The following is a 13,066-nucleotide window of genomic DNA, read 5'->3' on the forward strand; positions in this document are numbered from 1 at the left end:
TAAGATAGCTGACAAACTTTTATGTTTAACAATAGTATAATTTTTTATTTTATTTTATTTTATTTTTTTGCGGTATAAGGGCCTCTCACCACTGTGGCCTCTCCCGTTGCGGAGCACAGGCTCCAGACACTCAGGCTCAGCGGCCATGGCTTACGGGCCCAGCCGCTCTGTGGCATGTAGGGTCCTCCCGGACTGGGGCACGAACCCATGTCCCCTGCATTGGCAGGCGGACTCTCAACCACTGTGACACCAGGGAAGCCCTGTATAAGATATTTTTAAATAACTTTTGTGCCATAGAATATATTTTACTTTGAAATGTGTAGATACTGATTATCTAGAAAAGTCTTGTTCAAATATCATTTACAGTTTCACAAACAAGTGGACTGCAGTTTGGTTTATTTTGTCTTAGGGAACTCCTGCCTTGAACCAAGGAGCCAGTTTGGAGTTAAGCTTATGTATATCTTTTTCACTAGTTTCATGGAGCTCAGGATGTAGAGGAAGCAATAAAATGCAATGCTCTTCTGAGTCTAGGTCTAATGAGAAATGACTAGTTAGTAACATCAGGTGTGTTGAACTAGTTAGATTGAACAGTTTGTTGGGGAATTTCACCAGGCTGTTTACAGTCATCATAGTAAGGAAGAAAAGTGGGACATGGTTATGCCCGTACTTTGCCTTTGAGGAAAACAGATTTTTTTTTTAAAGTTTATGGCATCTATAGGTGTGGTTCCAAGACTAGAGGTTTCTAAAAGAAAAGTTATGTGACGAAATTCTTATGGGTACAAAGAATGTTCTGAGCAGCTCAGGATTTTTAAAAGATGTATGTGATTGATAATTGGATGGAACGCAGTCACATTTGTACAGTGCTAAGTAGACTGTAAGAAATAAACATTGAAGAATTTCCTTTACTATCGGCCAAAGCTCAAAAGTTTAAATACTTCATAGAGCTCAAAGAGCTTTTAAGGTTGTGTTTGAAGCAAGAGCAGTGAGAAGGAAGAGGTAGGCTTACTGTGAGAAGACATTATTGGTAGCTGTTTACAGGCAGAAATCAGTTCTGTACCATTCTTACTTTGCTTCCATAGTCTTGGACTGGAAGAATTACTTTTCCAACAGTAAAAGATAAAACAAACAACCTCAAATGAGGGAAATTAAATTTGAAAAAGATGAGATCATAAGAGTATCATTCACTTTAAATGAAATTAAGTTTTCAAGACTCAGCTGAATTGCCCCCCAGGAGTTAAAGGGACTCTCAGGTAGGATCTCAGGGTTATTGTTGATATTCTTTGTGAAATCGTGGAGAATGTGGGAAGTACCAGGAGACTGAGGCGAGACAAATGTCCCAGTTTCCAAAAAGGCATAGATTGAGAAAAACGCAAATCCACTTCCCTAACTTTAAACTGCGACAGCATTGGAAGAGATTGTAAAAAATAAAACTAATAAAATATTGAAAGTGTTTAGAAAAGAAAGGGGTGGTCTCCATGAATCAACGTGAATGTATAAGAACAAGACATGCCAAACTGACCTTATTTTTTTTGTTTTTTTCAATTGTATAATTACTACTGGATTAGACAATAGTAAAGACATGTCATATCTTGACTTTGGCAAGTGGTTGACAAAGTCTCCTAGACTACCCTTATAGAAAAGACAATGAAATGTTGGCAGTTGGATTGGTTTACAGCTGCTTGCATGACCTCATCTATGCCAGCATGCCACAATGTTTACCTAAATAATAACCAGTGATTCTATATACTGATTCCTTAAAGAGAAATGGTAGTGAATATTAATTGGCATACACTCAGAAAGCATGAATTTGAGTTATGAGTTCTTTTGACTGAGGATTTGTATATTGAAACTTGAGTGCCTGGATTTATTCATATGATTGAGATTTCAGTTATAGACTTTTCCCCTCCTGAGCTGTGTATGTAAGATTTACAGATCTCTTTTTAAGTTTCATAAATCAACTAGATATATAAATCACTTAAAAGTCGAAGAATAATCTTAACACTTAAAAGCAAAGGCTGGCTGGGTAAGAATGCAATTATGAAGAATCTTTTTTCTTATTTGTTTAACAACTGCATTAACCCCAAGTAGATGTTTTCATACTCTTGAAATGTCAAGTTTCTGTGAAACTCTCCTTAAACAAAAGCTGGAAGTTCATATACAATTCAGTAATATAGATAATCTCAGCGGTGTCTCTGTGAGCTAATGTTTCTGTTGGCCTTCTGGTAATTCCACAGCCATCTCCCTATTCAGGATATTTGTACTTTTTTTTTTTTTTAAATAAATTCCCTGGAACCACATCGAAGTGTAAAGCATAATATTCTGTCCCCTTACGAAAGTTGTTTTTGGTTTCTTGAAGCAAGGAAGTCCATGATGACTGCTATATCCAATATATTCTGTCATTAATTCTTACTAATCTTAAAGAATGCCAATCTGTATAATTTGTTAATCTTTTATAGTTGACATTTCATTGATATTTGTGATATTTTGTCCCCAACCTCAGGAAAGTGTGATGATTTCTTTGAATAGTTGTGCACTTTAAATAAAATATCCCATTTATGAAATTGTACTTCACCCTCTTCTTTGCAGCTGTTCATCTCAGCATTGCATCCAGAATCCCCATAGAAGTTGAGAGTGAAGATAGAGTGCAGTTCCCGTCCTGATAAATCTAGATGTTATTCTTTAAATCTAATTCTTTCCGCTTTAATGATTCTGTCTTAAGGTCTCATGGGCCCATGAAACAGGAATTGAGTTGTTTACCTTCATTTTCCCTTAAAAGAGCCCCCCTCGTGGTAATTTGTGATCTATGATTTTAATTATGGCTTTGTCTTGTTGTTTTTATAGATTAAAGTCCAGTGTGGGTTTTTAGCATTGTATAGTTATCTCTGTGAGTTATGTCATATTTTATAGTAAAGCTTCAAATTTAAAAATTTGACAAACGTTGAATTAAAAAAGTGTTGATTTAGATTGTCTTCTTTAATAAAACAGGCATTAGCCTTTATCCAGATTAAAACTGTTTTTGAAAATACATTGGATAGCAGGTTTTTAGATAATGGAGCCTATATAACTTACTTCAAATAGAAAAAAAATTATGCATTCTCTGTCTAGTCAAAAACCCTAACCAAACTTCTGCAAGCATCACTTAATACTTTCAAGCACCTATGTAACAGTCCACAAAAGCTTTTGTATACTGATTATTACAGTGCATTTGAAACACTCCTTATCTAATTTTTAAAATACGTAATGAACTCATTATTGGGTATGATTTTGTTCACTAAGCAATGAGACTGTACAGTATTGATTATGAATTGGGTTTTTCTTCTACCCAGCAATGAACAAGTTCCATAATATAAATAAAAAATGAAATAATATGATTCCATTTAAATTGGAGTTGGGTTGGTGGGGCCCCGAAGTGCCTGACAGAAGCAGCCTCTGGGACCACACATTGTTCTGTGTTATTCCTGTAAATATCTTTCAGGTTTTCTTCTTTGATCACAAGGTTCTCCCCTTCCTCAACATCTATTTTTGACGATGCAAAACAGGGACTTTTTGGTTTATGTTTATTAGTTTAGGATCTGAATGTTATCTCTAAACTTTAGAAGCTCTCTGATTTCCTGCTTATTTTAATACTCTCTCATTTAGGTTATGTTTATTTATATATGTGAGAAAAGACCAAAAGAAGGGATTAGAAATGCTGTGTTACAGAATAATAGTTAAAAGAATGAACTGATCTGTAGTAACCTTTGATTTATCTAATCTGGTCATAACTATGCTGTTTCAAATAAAATAAAGAGTATATTTTAATCAACTAGTCATTTCTTATTCAATAAGATAATCTATTTTGATTTAGCATTGCTCTTTTCTAATTATCTGAAATCTTGTCTAATGAAAAGTGTTTGGATTGCTTTGATGTTCATTTTAAGCTCAACCCTTATTATAAATTCACTGCGATCAGATTTCTGCAGTCCTCTATTTTTCTGCTTAATATTTCTTTGAGACCCCTAATGTCCCTCTTTTTAATCTCCCATTTTCCCCACAAATAAGAAAAAAACAACCATTCACTCCTATTTATTCACATTGTATCTAGGAGTCAAGCAAGTGGACAGAAAATGCCTGTTCAGTCTAGTGATAGGCAGAAGGTTCTGAGTAGGACCCATTTGGCCTGTTAGAGATGATAAAGATGGCCAGTGTGGGTGGAGCATAGTTTGAGAGGGTGAAGGGTGAGTGAGTTTGGGTCAGAGATGGCCAGAGCTGAAACATGTAGGGCTTTCTAAGCCCTGTTTAGAAGTTTGAATTATATTCCAAGAGCAGCAAGAAGTCATTTGTGGCTCTAAACAGAATAGTGATTACCTGATTTATGTTTAAAAGTCTCATTCTGGCTTCTTTGTGAATGGTGGGAGCAGGAAGGAGCCAAGAATGGATGCAGGGAAACTGATTAGAAGGCTGTTACAGAATTCCAGGTGAGAAATGATAGTGGCTTAGCTTAGATGGTGGCAGTGGAAATGAAGGGAAGTGGGCAGTTATGGGATATGTTTTGGAGGTAGAACTGACAAAAGTTGCTAATAAATTGCATTGAGGGATAGAAGTAAAAAGGAGAAATTGAGGATGACGTCTAGGTTTGGGGTTTGTTCTATTGGATTGGTGGTGGTAATTTTCTCAGACAGGAAGAACTAGAGGAGAGGAAAATAATGGGAGAGGATAGAATTAAGAGTTCTGTTTTGGTCATCTGAAATTTGAGGTGCTTATTTGAATTCCAAATATATCTGCAATATATAGAGAGTTTGATGAGTTTGGAGCCTGGTGGAGATAGGTCAGGGATAGAGATGTGATAAGAATTTGGCACTTACCAGGGTATAGATCGTATTTAAAGTCATGGGACTGAATGAAATTACCTTGGATATTTGTCATGTTCTGTGACTTATACGTCCTCCCTCTCCTTCCATGTATAATTATGCCTACGTTGTGTATTAAAGTTGTGTATTTTAATTATAGTACCTATAATAGTTCGGTACAATTATCTTGTTTTGGATAAAATATTCTGATTTCTTTTTCCTATTTATGGCTAAATGGTTTAAGGGTATTCATTAACTAGCATTGATATTTAACTGGGGATCTAACAGTTATGTGTTTTGTCTTGTGTGTTTTTTTTGTAGGCAAAGTCATTAATAAAGATTTGCGACATTACCTGAGTCTTCAGTTTCAGAAAGGATCAGTTGACCACAAACTGCAGCAAGTGATTAGAGATAATCTCTATTTGAGAACTATTCCATGTAAGTATGAGATGGAATTAAAGAAATGCAGCCAAAATATCTTTATGTAACTAATCAAACGTCTAGAAATAATTCACTAGAGTATCTCATATGAAATTGTGGAGACTAAGTTGGGGCATTGGAATGAAACAAAAATTGGATAAAGAGAAAAATTTTCAGAGGACTTTCAAGTGTTTTGTTTTAAAAATAGAAAAACTAGAAGATTCTATATTTTGACTTTTTAAAAAGTCATTAGACTTTAAAATTTTAAGAATATAAATGTACATGTTGCTAACTAGATGTTTTTCCTATAAATCAATTTCTAAAGCCTATGCAGTAAGAAGACTATTTTGCTCTCAATGCCTGTACACTGAGAACAAATATTTTTTATTAATTATTAGGATACTACTAATTTTAAAATCTGCCTCTTCCCAAAAGGAAAAAAGGAGGAAGCATGCAGTGCCACCTTTGTGGTAATCCATTTTGAATTTTTATCTAGATGTTGGTGTATCTCTTCTAGTCTTAATAGTTTTCATAGGACTTGTTTGTTGTTGTAATGATAGTTTTGGCTTTTTATTGTTTTTTTTAACACATAACAAATCATGTATGCTTGGTTTAACTAGTGTAGGTCTGGGGAAGAATAAAAGCAGTAAACAATAAAAGGGAATAAAAGGACCTTCTTTTCAGTATATTTGTAATTTCTTGTGGATACTAGCTTTTATAAGGCCTCTGGAATTCTTGATTTCTTTTTCTTGTTATTTAATCTCACACAATGTCCAGTTCATCACCAAACCTTCCTAATTATGCTTCTTAAATACCTATCTCTCTGCACTACCATAGACCCTCACTCTTTCTTACTTGGATTTTAAACAACAACAACAACAACAACAAATAGCATTATGTAGTTGCAAAGAGCTAAGTAAAACTGACTTCAAAATCTTGATTCTGGCGTTTTACTAGTTGGTTTACTTGGGCAGGTTACTTAATCTTCCTAAGCTTCAGAATCTCCATGTATAAAATGGGAATCATAAGGCTCACCTGATATCATTATTAGAATTAAAGTGAGAATATAAATGTAAACTACTTGGTCTAGAGTAGGTACTCAAGCAGTGTGTGGCCCCTTGCCCCATTCTAACTGTATCCCCTGACTCCAGTGTCACCTCAGTCTAGTCCATCTTTAAGGTGCACGTCTGATTCTTTTCCATTTGTAGTTGATCCTTCAAAAAGTCCTGTTGACTACAAGTCTAGACTCCTTAACATGGTATAAAATATTTTGTTTTAAAATCTGACTACTTTTCTATGATTTCCTCCCATAAATCTACCTTGTCACATTTCAGAATTGCAATTCCTGCCTTCTTTTCTTTGCATTTGCCTGATAAATCTTTGTCCATCTTTTTATTCTTTTATCTTTCTGAATCTCTTTGTTTTGCAAATAGTGTTGAACTTTGTAGCCAGTGTGAAAATATATTTATTGATTAGATTGATATCTTTAGTCTCAGTTTTGTCATGTTTTTCTATTTTGTAGCCAATGTGAAACTTTATATTTATTGATGTGATTGATATCTTTAGTCCCAGTTTGGTCATGTTTTTCTATTTTACCCATATATAAGTATTTTATATAAAAAGCCTTTCACTATGTAGTCTATTTTATTTGAGCTCTCTTTTTAGGAAGATTTGTATCTTTATTCTACTGGTTATGTCTGTACCTTTATATAATACTCTTTGTTTCTCATCCCTTTTTTTTGTTCCTACTATGAGTAATATTAAAATTATCTAGTCATTTCTTCTTCCTCCTTACCTCTCCCTCTCCCATCATCTGACTTGAAGTAATATCTTTTTATTCCCAACAAATATAAGGTAATCAGCAAGCTCATTCTGCTTTGCATATGCTTTCCTCATTCTGACCGTTTTTTGATGCTTGATCTGTATCTATATTGGCAATGCAAGCAACCATTATGTACTGTACTCTCCCCTTTATAATCATCATTTATTCTCCATTCTTTGGGTAGATACATATCTAATCAAGCTACCAACCCTTATGTTGTTGTTTCTTCAATAATTCTGGTTGTCTAAAGCTTGTTGTCTACCAGGTTTCCATGAAAGGTTCACAGGATCATTATAGCAGTTTCTCTGTGGCCTTTATACTTTAAAGTTTGTTTGGATGGATATGAAATTTTTGGCTCATAATTTATTTCCCAGACTATCTTAATTATCTAATTGTTTTCTGTCATAAAGCATTGCTCTTAAAAAAATCTGAAAACAATCTGATTTTTATCCCCTTATAAGGAACTTGGTATTTTGCCTGCATGGGGTATCTCAGGGTAGCATTCTTAGTTTCATAGCTCTAGAGCTCCCTCCTTCCTTGTTAAAGCAAGGTAATAAAAATATGTACTTGTACTTTTTGCTGCCCTCTGCCACTTTTACTTGATCGTCTTTTTAACTTACTTCTACTGTCCTAGTTTTGCAGTTTCTCCCCAGTGTGAGGTTTTGCCTTAGAAAGGAGCTCTACAATTTATTTGTTTTAATTCATAGTTTCCAAACAGCTACAGCTATTTCAGATCCTAACTGGAACTCCTAACTTAAAATTGAACTGCCCAAAACACGTCCAAGAATCTAGAAGCCCTGATGCATCAGTAGCAGTTAGCAAACTGAATGATCACATCTGGTCTCTAAATATAATTCTTTAATAAAAGATGCCAGATTGGGACTTCCCTGGTGGTCCAGTGGTTAAGAATCAGCCAGCCAATGCAGGGGACATGGGTTTAAGCCCTGGTCCGGGAAGAACCCACATGCCGCGGAGCAACTGAGCCCATGTGCCACAACTACTGAGCCTGCGCTCTAGAGCCTGTGAGCCACAACTACCAAAGCCCATGTGCCTAGAGCCCATGCTCTGCAACAAGAGGGCCACCACAATGAGAAGCCTGCACACCACAACGAAGAGTAACCCCCGCTCGCCACAACTAGAGCAAGCCCATACACAGCAACAAAGACCTAATGCAGCCAAAAGTAAATAAATAAATAATAAAAATAAATTAATTATAAAAAAAGAAATTTAAAAAAAAAAGATGCCAGATCTTCCTGGAGAAAATTCTGATTCCCCGTCTGGGGCAAGGAAAGTACAAGGTGAGCTTGGAATATCCAATTATATCAGAAAGTACGCTTTAAAAATTTGGGGGACATATCAGAAGAACATAAAGAAAAAAAAGCCACCTAGATGGGGTGCCCACTGACAAAATCTGAGACAATTTAAACAACAAAATTAATAAGAGAGAAAGAGAGACTTCTACTGTTGTCAGACATTGCATTATAGATAAAACACAACTGTGACCCCTAAGAGAAGAGGAAAGGAGACTGCACACAGAGGAGTCCTGTAATTTCCTCAGCTTTCTTCCTGGAGGCACTTCTGAGGCTACAGCTCAGTAAGGAAGAGCCCAGGTAGAGTTTAGCAGACCCTGAGTTGAGGGGACATATGAAATATGAGTTCAAGAAGTCTGAGGTGTTTGGAATTTGCAAGACAGGGTGTCAGAGAGGAAAGAACTATGAAGAAAAAGAGTTCAGGCAAACTGCATAGGTGCCTCCTTGGGTCTGTTGCTGAATACTAAGCTGAGAATGTGTAGGATGAGACTTCACATAGCAGGGCAAAGAACTCTCTGTGAGCTGTAAGATTAACAATACCAGAGCTTACACAGAGCCAAGAGAAATTTGAGTTCTAACCAGACTGAGTGGAGAGAACCCGTAAGGGTCATGGCTTACTAGTAGGGTTAAAATGACCATAGATTAAGCTCCTTGAGGCCCATTTTAACAAAATTCAATTTAAAAAGTCCCAAAAGGATCAAGTGAATATGCATGTAACTTAACTGTTAGTAAAAATAAAGGAAAGGAGGGAGGGGGGGAAAAGGGAATAATCCACACTCTTTAATGGAAGTCAACAAAATCTAGACACTGAATAACATAATATTCACAATGTCCAGTGTCTAATAAAAAAGTACTAGGCATACAAAAAAACAAGGAAATATGACCCATAATCAAAAGAAAAGTGAGCTGATTAAAGAAAATAATAATAATAAAAAAAAAAACCCAGAAGGGACACAGATAATGACCATACCAAGAATTTTAAAGTTATCATAAATATGCTCAAGGATTTAAAGGACAATATGAACAGAATAAAGAGAAAACAAGATGTATACTTTTTTTTTTTTTTTTTGCGGTACGCGGGCCTCTCACTGTTGTGGCCTCTCCCGTGACGGAGCACAGGCTCCGGACACACAGCCTCAGCGTCCATGGCTCACAGGCCCAGCCGCTCCGCGGCATGTGGGATCTTCCCAGACTGGGGCACGAACCCGTGTGCCCTGCATCAGCAGGCGGACTCTCAACCACTGCGCCACCAGGGAAGCCCAAGCTGTATACTTTTAAAAAGAACTAAATGGAACTTCAAAAATTCACTGGATGGGCTTAACAGCAGATTAGGAACTGCAAAAGAAAAGATCAGTGAACTTGAAGACTTAGCAATATAAACTAATCAAACAAACATGGAGAGGAAAAAGAGTAAAACAGTGAACTTTTTAAAAGAAACCAAATAGTGAGAGAGACAGAGAGACTTCTACCTTTACAACGAAGGACTAACTGGTACTGGATTTACCGTCTTATCATAAACAACCAGAAATTGGGCAAGATATCTATAACAGCTGTTTTCAGACATTGGATTATAAGCAGAGCAGTACTGTGATCTGCTCATATTGACCTATGGCACACTATCAAGCCAAAGTGGGGGAAGCAGAAAAAATATTTGAAGAAATAGTGGCTGAAATATTTGCAAACTCAGTGAAAACTATAAACCCATAGATCAAAGAATCTCAACAAACCCCAAGCAGAAGAAACATTAAAAAAAAAAAGATCAACGTACATAATAATCTAATTGCTGAAAACCAGTGATAAAGAGAAAATGTGAAAGGCAGACAGAAAAAGAGGTACATGTGGGGAATATAGAATGACTGCAGACTTATCAACAGAAACAGTACAAACTGGAAGTCAGTCAAATGTCATCTTTAAGATGCTGGACAGAAAAAATGCCAACCTATATAAAGTAAAAATATCCTTAAAAATAAAGAGAAATTTTTGAGACAAAAAAGGATGAGGGAATTTTTCTCTAGCAGACTTGTACTATAAGAAATAGTAAAGGAAATTCTTCAGATGGAATGGAAATGATACCAGAATGAGAGCTAAAAGGAAAATAGAAAAAACTTCATAATTATAGTTCAAGATTTCAATACCCACTTTAGAAAAAGTAAGCAAAAAATCAACAAGGTTATAACATGAATAACACTTTCAACCAACTTGACCTAATTGTTATTTGTTAGAGCATACTACCCAATAACACAAGGATATACATTCTTTTCTAGTGCACGTGGAACATTTACAAATATAGACCATATTCTGGACCATAAAACAAGACTCAGTAAATTTAAGAGGATTTAAATCGTACAAAATATGTTCTCTGATCATAATGGAATTAAATTAGAAATCATTTATAGAAACATATCTGGAAAATCTCCAAATATTTGGAAACTAAATAGCACACTTCTAACTAACTTGTGAGTTAAAGAATAAGCTACAAGGAAAATTACAAAGTATCACACATATCAATACAACATATCAATTTGTGGGATGTTGCTAGAGCAGTACTTAGAGGGAAATTTATAGTATTAAATACTTATATTAGAAAATAATAAAGATCTCAATCAATGATCTAAATTTCTACCTTAAGAAGAGCAAAGTAAACCCAAATTAAGTAGCAGGAAGGAAATAATAAAGAGAAGAGCAGAAATCAATAAAATAGAAAACAGAGAAATGATAGAGAAAAATCTGTGAAATCCAAAGCTGCTTCTTTCAGATTAATAAAAGTGATAAACAACAATGTTGAGAATGGGAAAAATGGCATCACTGAAAATCCTACAGATGTTAAGTGGATAATAAGGAATATGCTAAACAACTTTATGCCAATAAACTCAACAACTCAGATGAATTGGATAAATTCCTTGGAAGACAAAAACTATCAATGCTCACTCAAGAAAAAATAGATGAACTGAACAGCCCTCTATCTATTAAAGAAATTAAATTTGTAGTTTGTAACTTTCCCAAAGAGAAAACTTCAGGCCCAGATGGTACTGGTGAATTGTTCCAAATATTTAAAGAAGAAATAATGCCAATTCTACATAACCTCCTCTGAAAATTAGAACAATTCCCAACCTCACTCTGTGATCTGAGCATTATCCTGATTCTAAAGTGAGATAAAAACTAGATCAAAATTTTTCATGAATACAGGCTCAAAATCTTTTAAATATTTTAGCAAATCAATATATAGCAATAGATAAAAAGGATAACACATTATGACCAAGTGGGATTTGTCCGAGGAATGCAAAGTTGGTATGATATTTGAAGATTAATATAGTAACAGACTAGAAAAGACATGTGATCTTCTCAATAGGTGCTGAAAAAACATTTGACAAAGTCCAACACTAGTTCATGATAGAATCTCTCAGAACACTAGTCTGCCTGTTACTCACTACCTCTTGGCTTCAGATCTGCTCTTTTTGCTTGCTTATGATACTGTCACATTTTTCCCTTACCACCTGACACAATGTTAAGCTTCGTCAGTAGAGTGTGCAGGAAGGATACTAGAAAGAAGGGGTTTCTTTTCCTGGTTCCAGTGTGTCTTTTTCTTTTTGCTTCTGCCTGCAAAAAGACACTCAGTAAGTTTTAGCAGCACTTTACCAGTCAGCTACCCAGTGGCAAGTTCTGTAGTGCACCTGGGCAGGGGTGGGAGGGGGATGAGGGGGATGAGGGGGAGGGGTTGGGGTGGGGGGAGTCCCAACAGCAAGTTCAGGAACACCCTCATAGGTGGCTTCATGAGTTCCACCAATGCACCAGCTGAATTCTCCCAGTTTTCTGATGAGTTCTGTGGGGACCCCAGCAGGCTTCCCAGATTTCAGCAATATCTCTTGTAAGTGGTTTTCCAGTGGGTTTGTAGCAAGCCTAGCCAGTGTCCCAGCTGGTTTTCTAGTAAGTCCAAAACACCCCCCTACATCATCCCTACCACTCAAGGCAGCTTGTTGGTGAACTTCATTGGTACTCCAGCAGACAGTTCCCTGTCCACCAGCCTCAGCCTACTGATTGTGAACCAGCTCTGTCCCAAGGCAACCCAGTAAACTTCTCTACCATCCAGTGGGCTGCTACACACCTTCTCCAGCAAGGTCTGAATCCCAGATTTTGAGAGCATTTCTTTGAGGGTGGTACTCTTTAGAGTTCTCTTTTATTCCCTCTTAGTTAATTCTTTATAAATAGTTGATAATTCTTTACATTAAGCTGTCCTCGTTCAAGTTACCATCTAGTTTCTTGCTCCTCTTTGGACCCTGGACGATACAGAATTGGTACTGGTAGTAGTTCTAGGAGACAGACCCTCCAAGAAGGGATTTTAGGATTGGTTTTGGTTGTGTACTTGGGCTTGAGCCCAGAGCCAGATTCCTTCCAGTGGGAAGTAGGTTGCTGGTAATTCGTGACAAGTGGCATCACAATTTAATCATAGTATAACCTGTGGCTGATTGTGATGAAGTACCAGCTGAGCCAAGTACCTTGGGACCCAAATGACTGCTACACTTGACCATTATAGCAGTAATAATGGCTATAAATACTGAGGTATGGGATGGATTCTCATGAGTGCACCAAGCACTTAAAGAGAGAAAATGACAATATAAAATCAAATGGTTTATTATTATTAGAAACTAATATAACAAGATTTTAATAACACTTTTAAATGATCTCAA

The 13,066-nt window shown here is 36.1% G+C and overlaps 1 protein-coding gene across 4 annotated transcripts in view; it reads left to right on the forward strand.

Moving 5' to 3' along the window:
- The window catches only part of MAGI3 (membrane associated guanylate kinase, WW and PDZ domain containing 3), a 260,129-nt gene that overhangs the window by 147,686 nt on the left and 99,377 nt on the right, over window positions 1–13,066 (forward strand). For all 4 annotated transcript variants that reach the window (XM_060090287.1, XM_060090288.1, XM_060090289.1 and 1 more), the window contains exon 2: window positions 5,151–5,267. In XM_060090287.1, coding sequence (XP_059946270.1) covers window positions 5,151–5,267 — 117 coding nt within the window. The remainder of the gene's footprint in view (window positions 1–5,150; window positions 5,268–13,066) is intronic.

This window comes from Mesoplodon densirostris, chromosome 2 (genome assembly GCF_025265405.1).
Source record: "Mesoplodon densirostris isolate mMesDen1 chromosome 2, mMesDen1 primary haplotype, whole genome shotgun sequence".
In the NCBI taxonomy this organism is placed as follows: domain Eukaryota; kingdom Metazoa; phylum Chordata; class Mammalia; order Artiodactyla; family Ziphiidae; genus Mesoplodon; species Mesoplodon densirostris.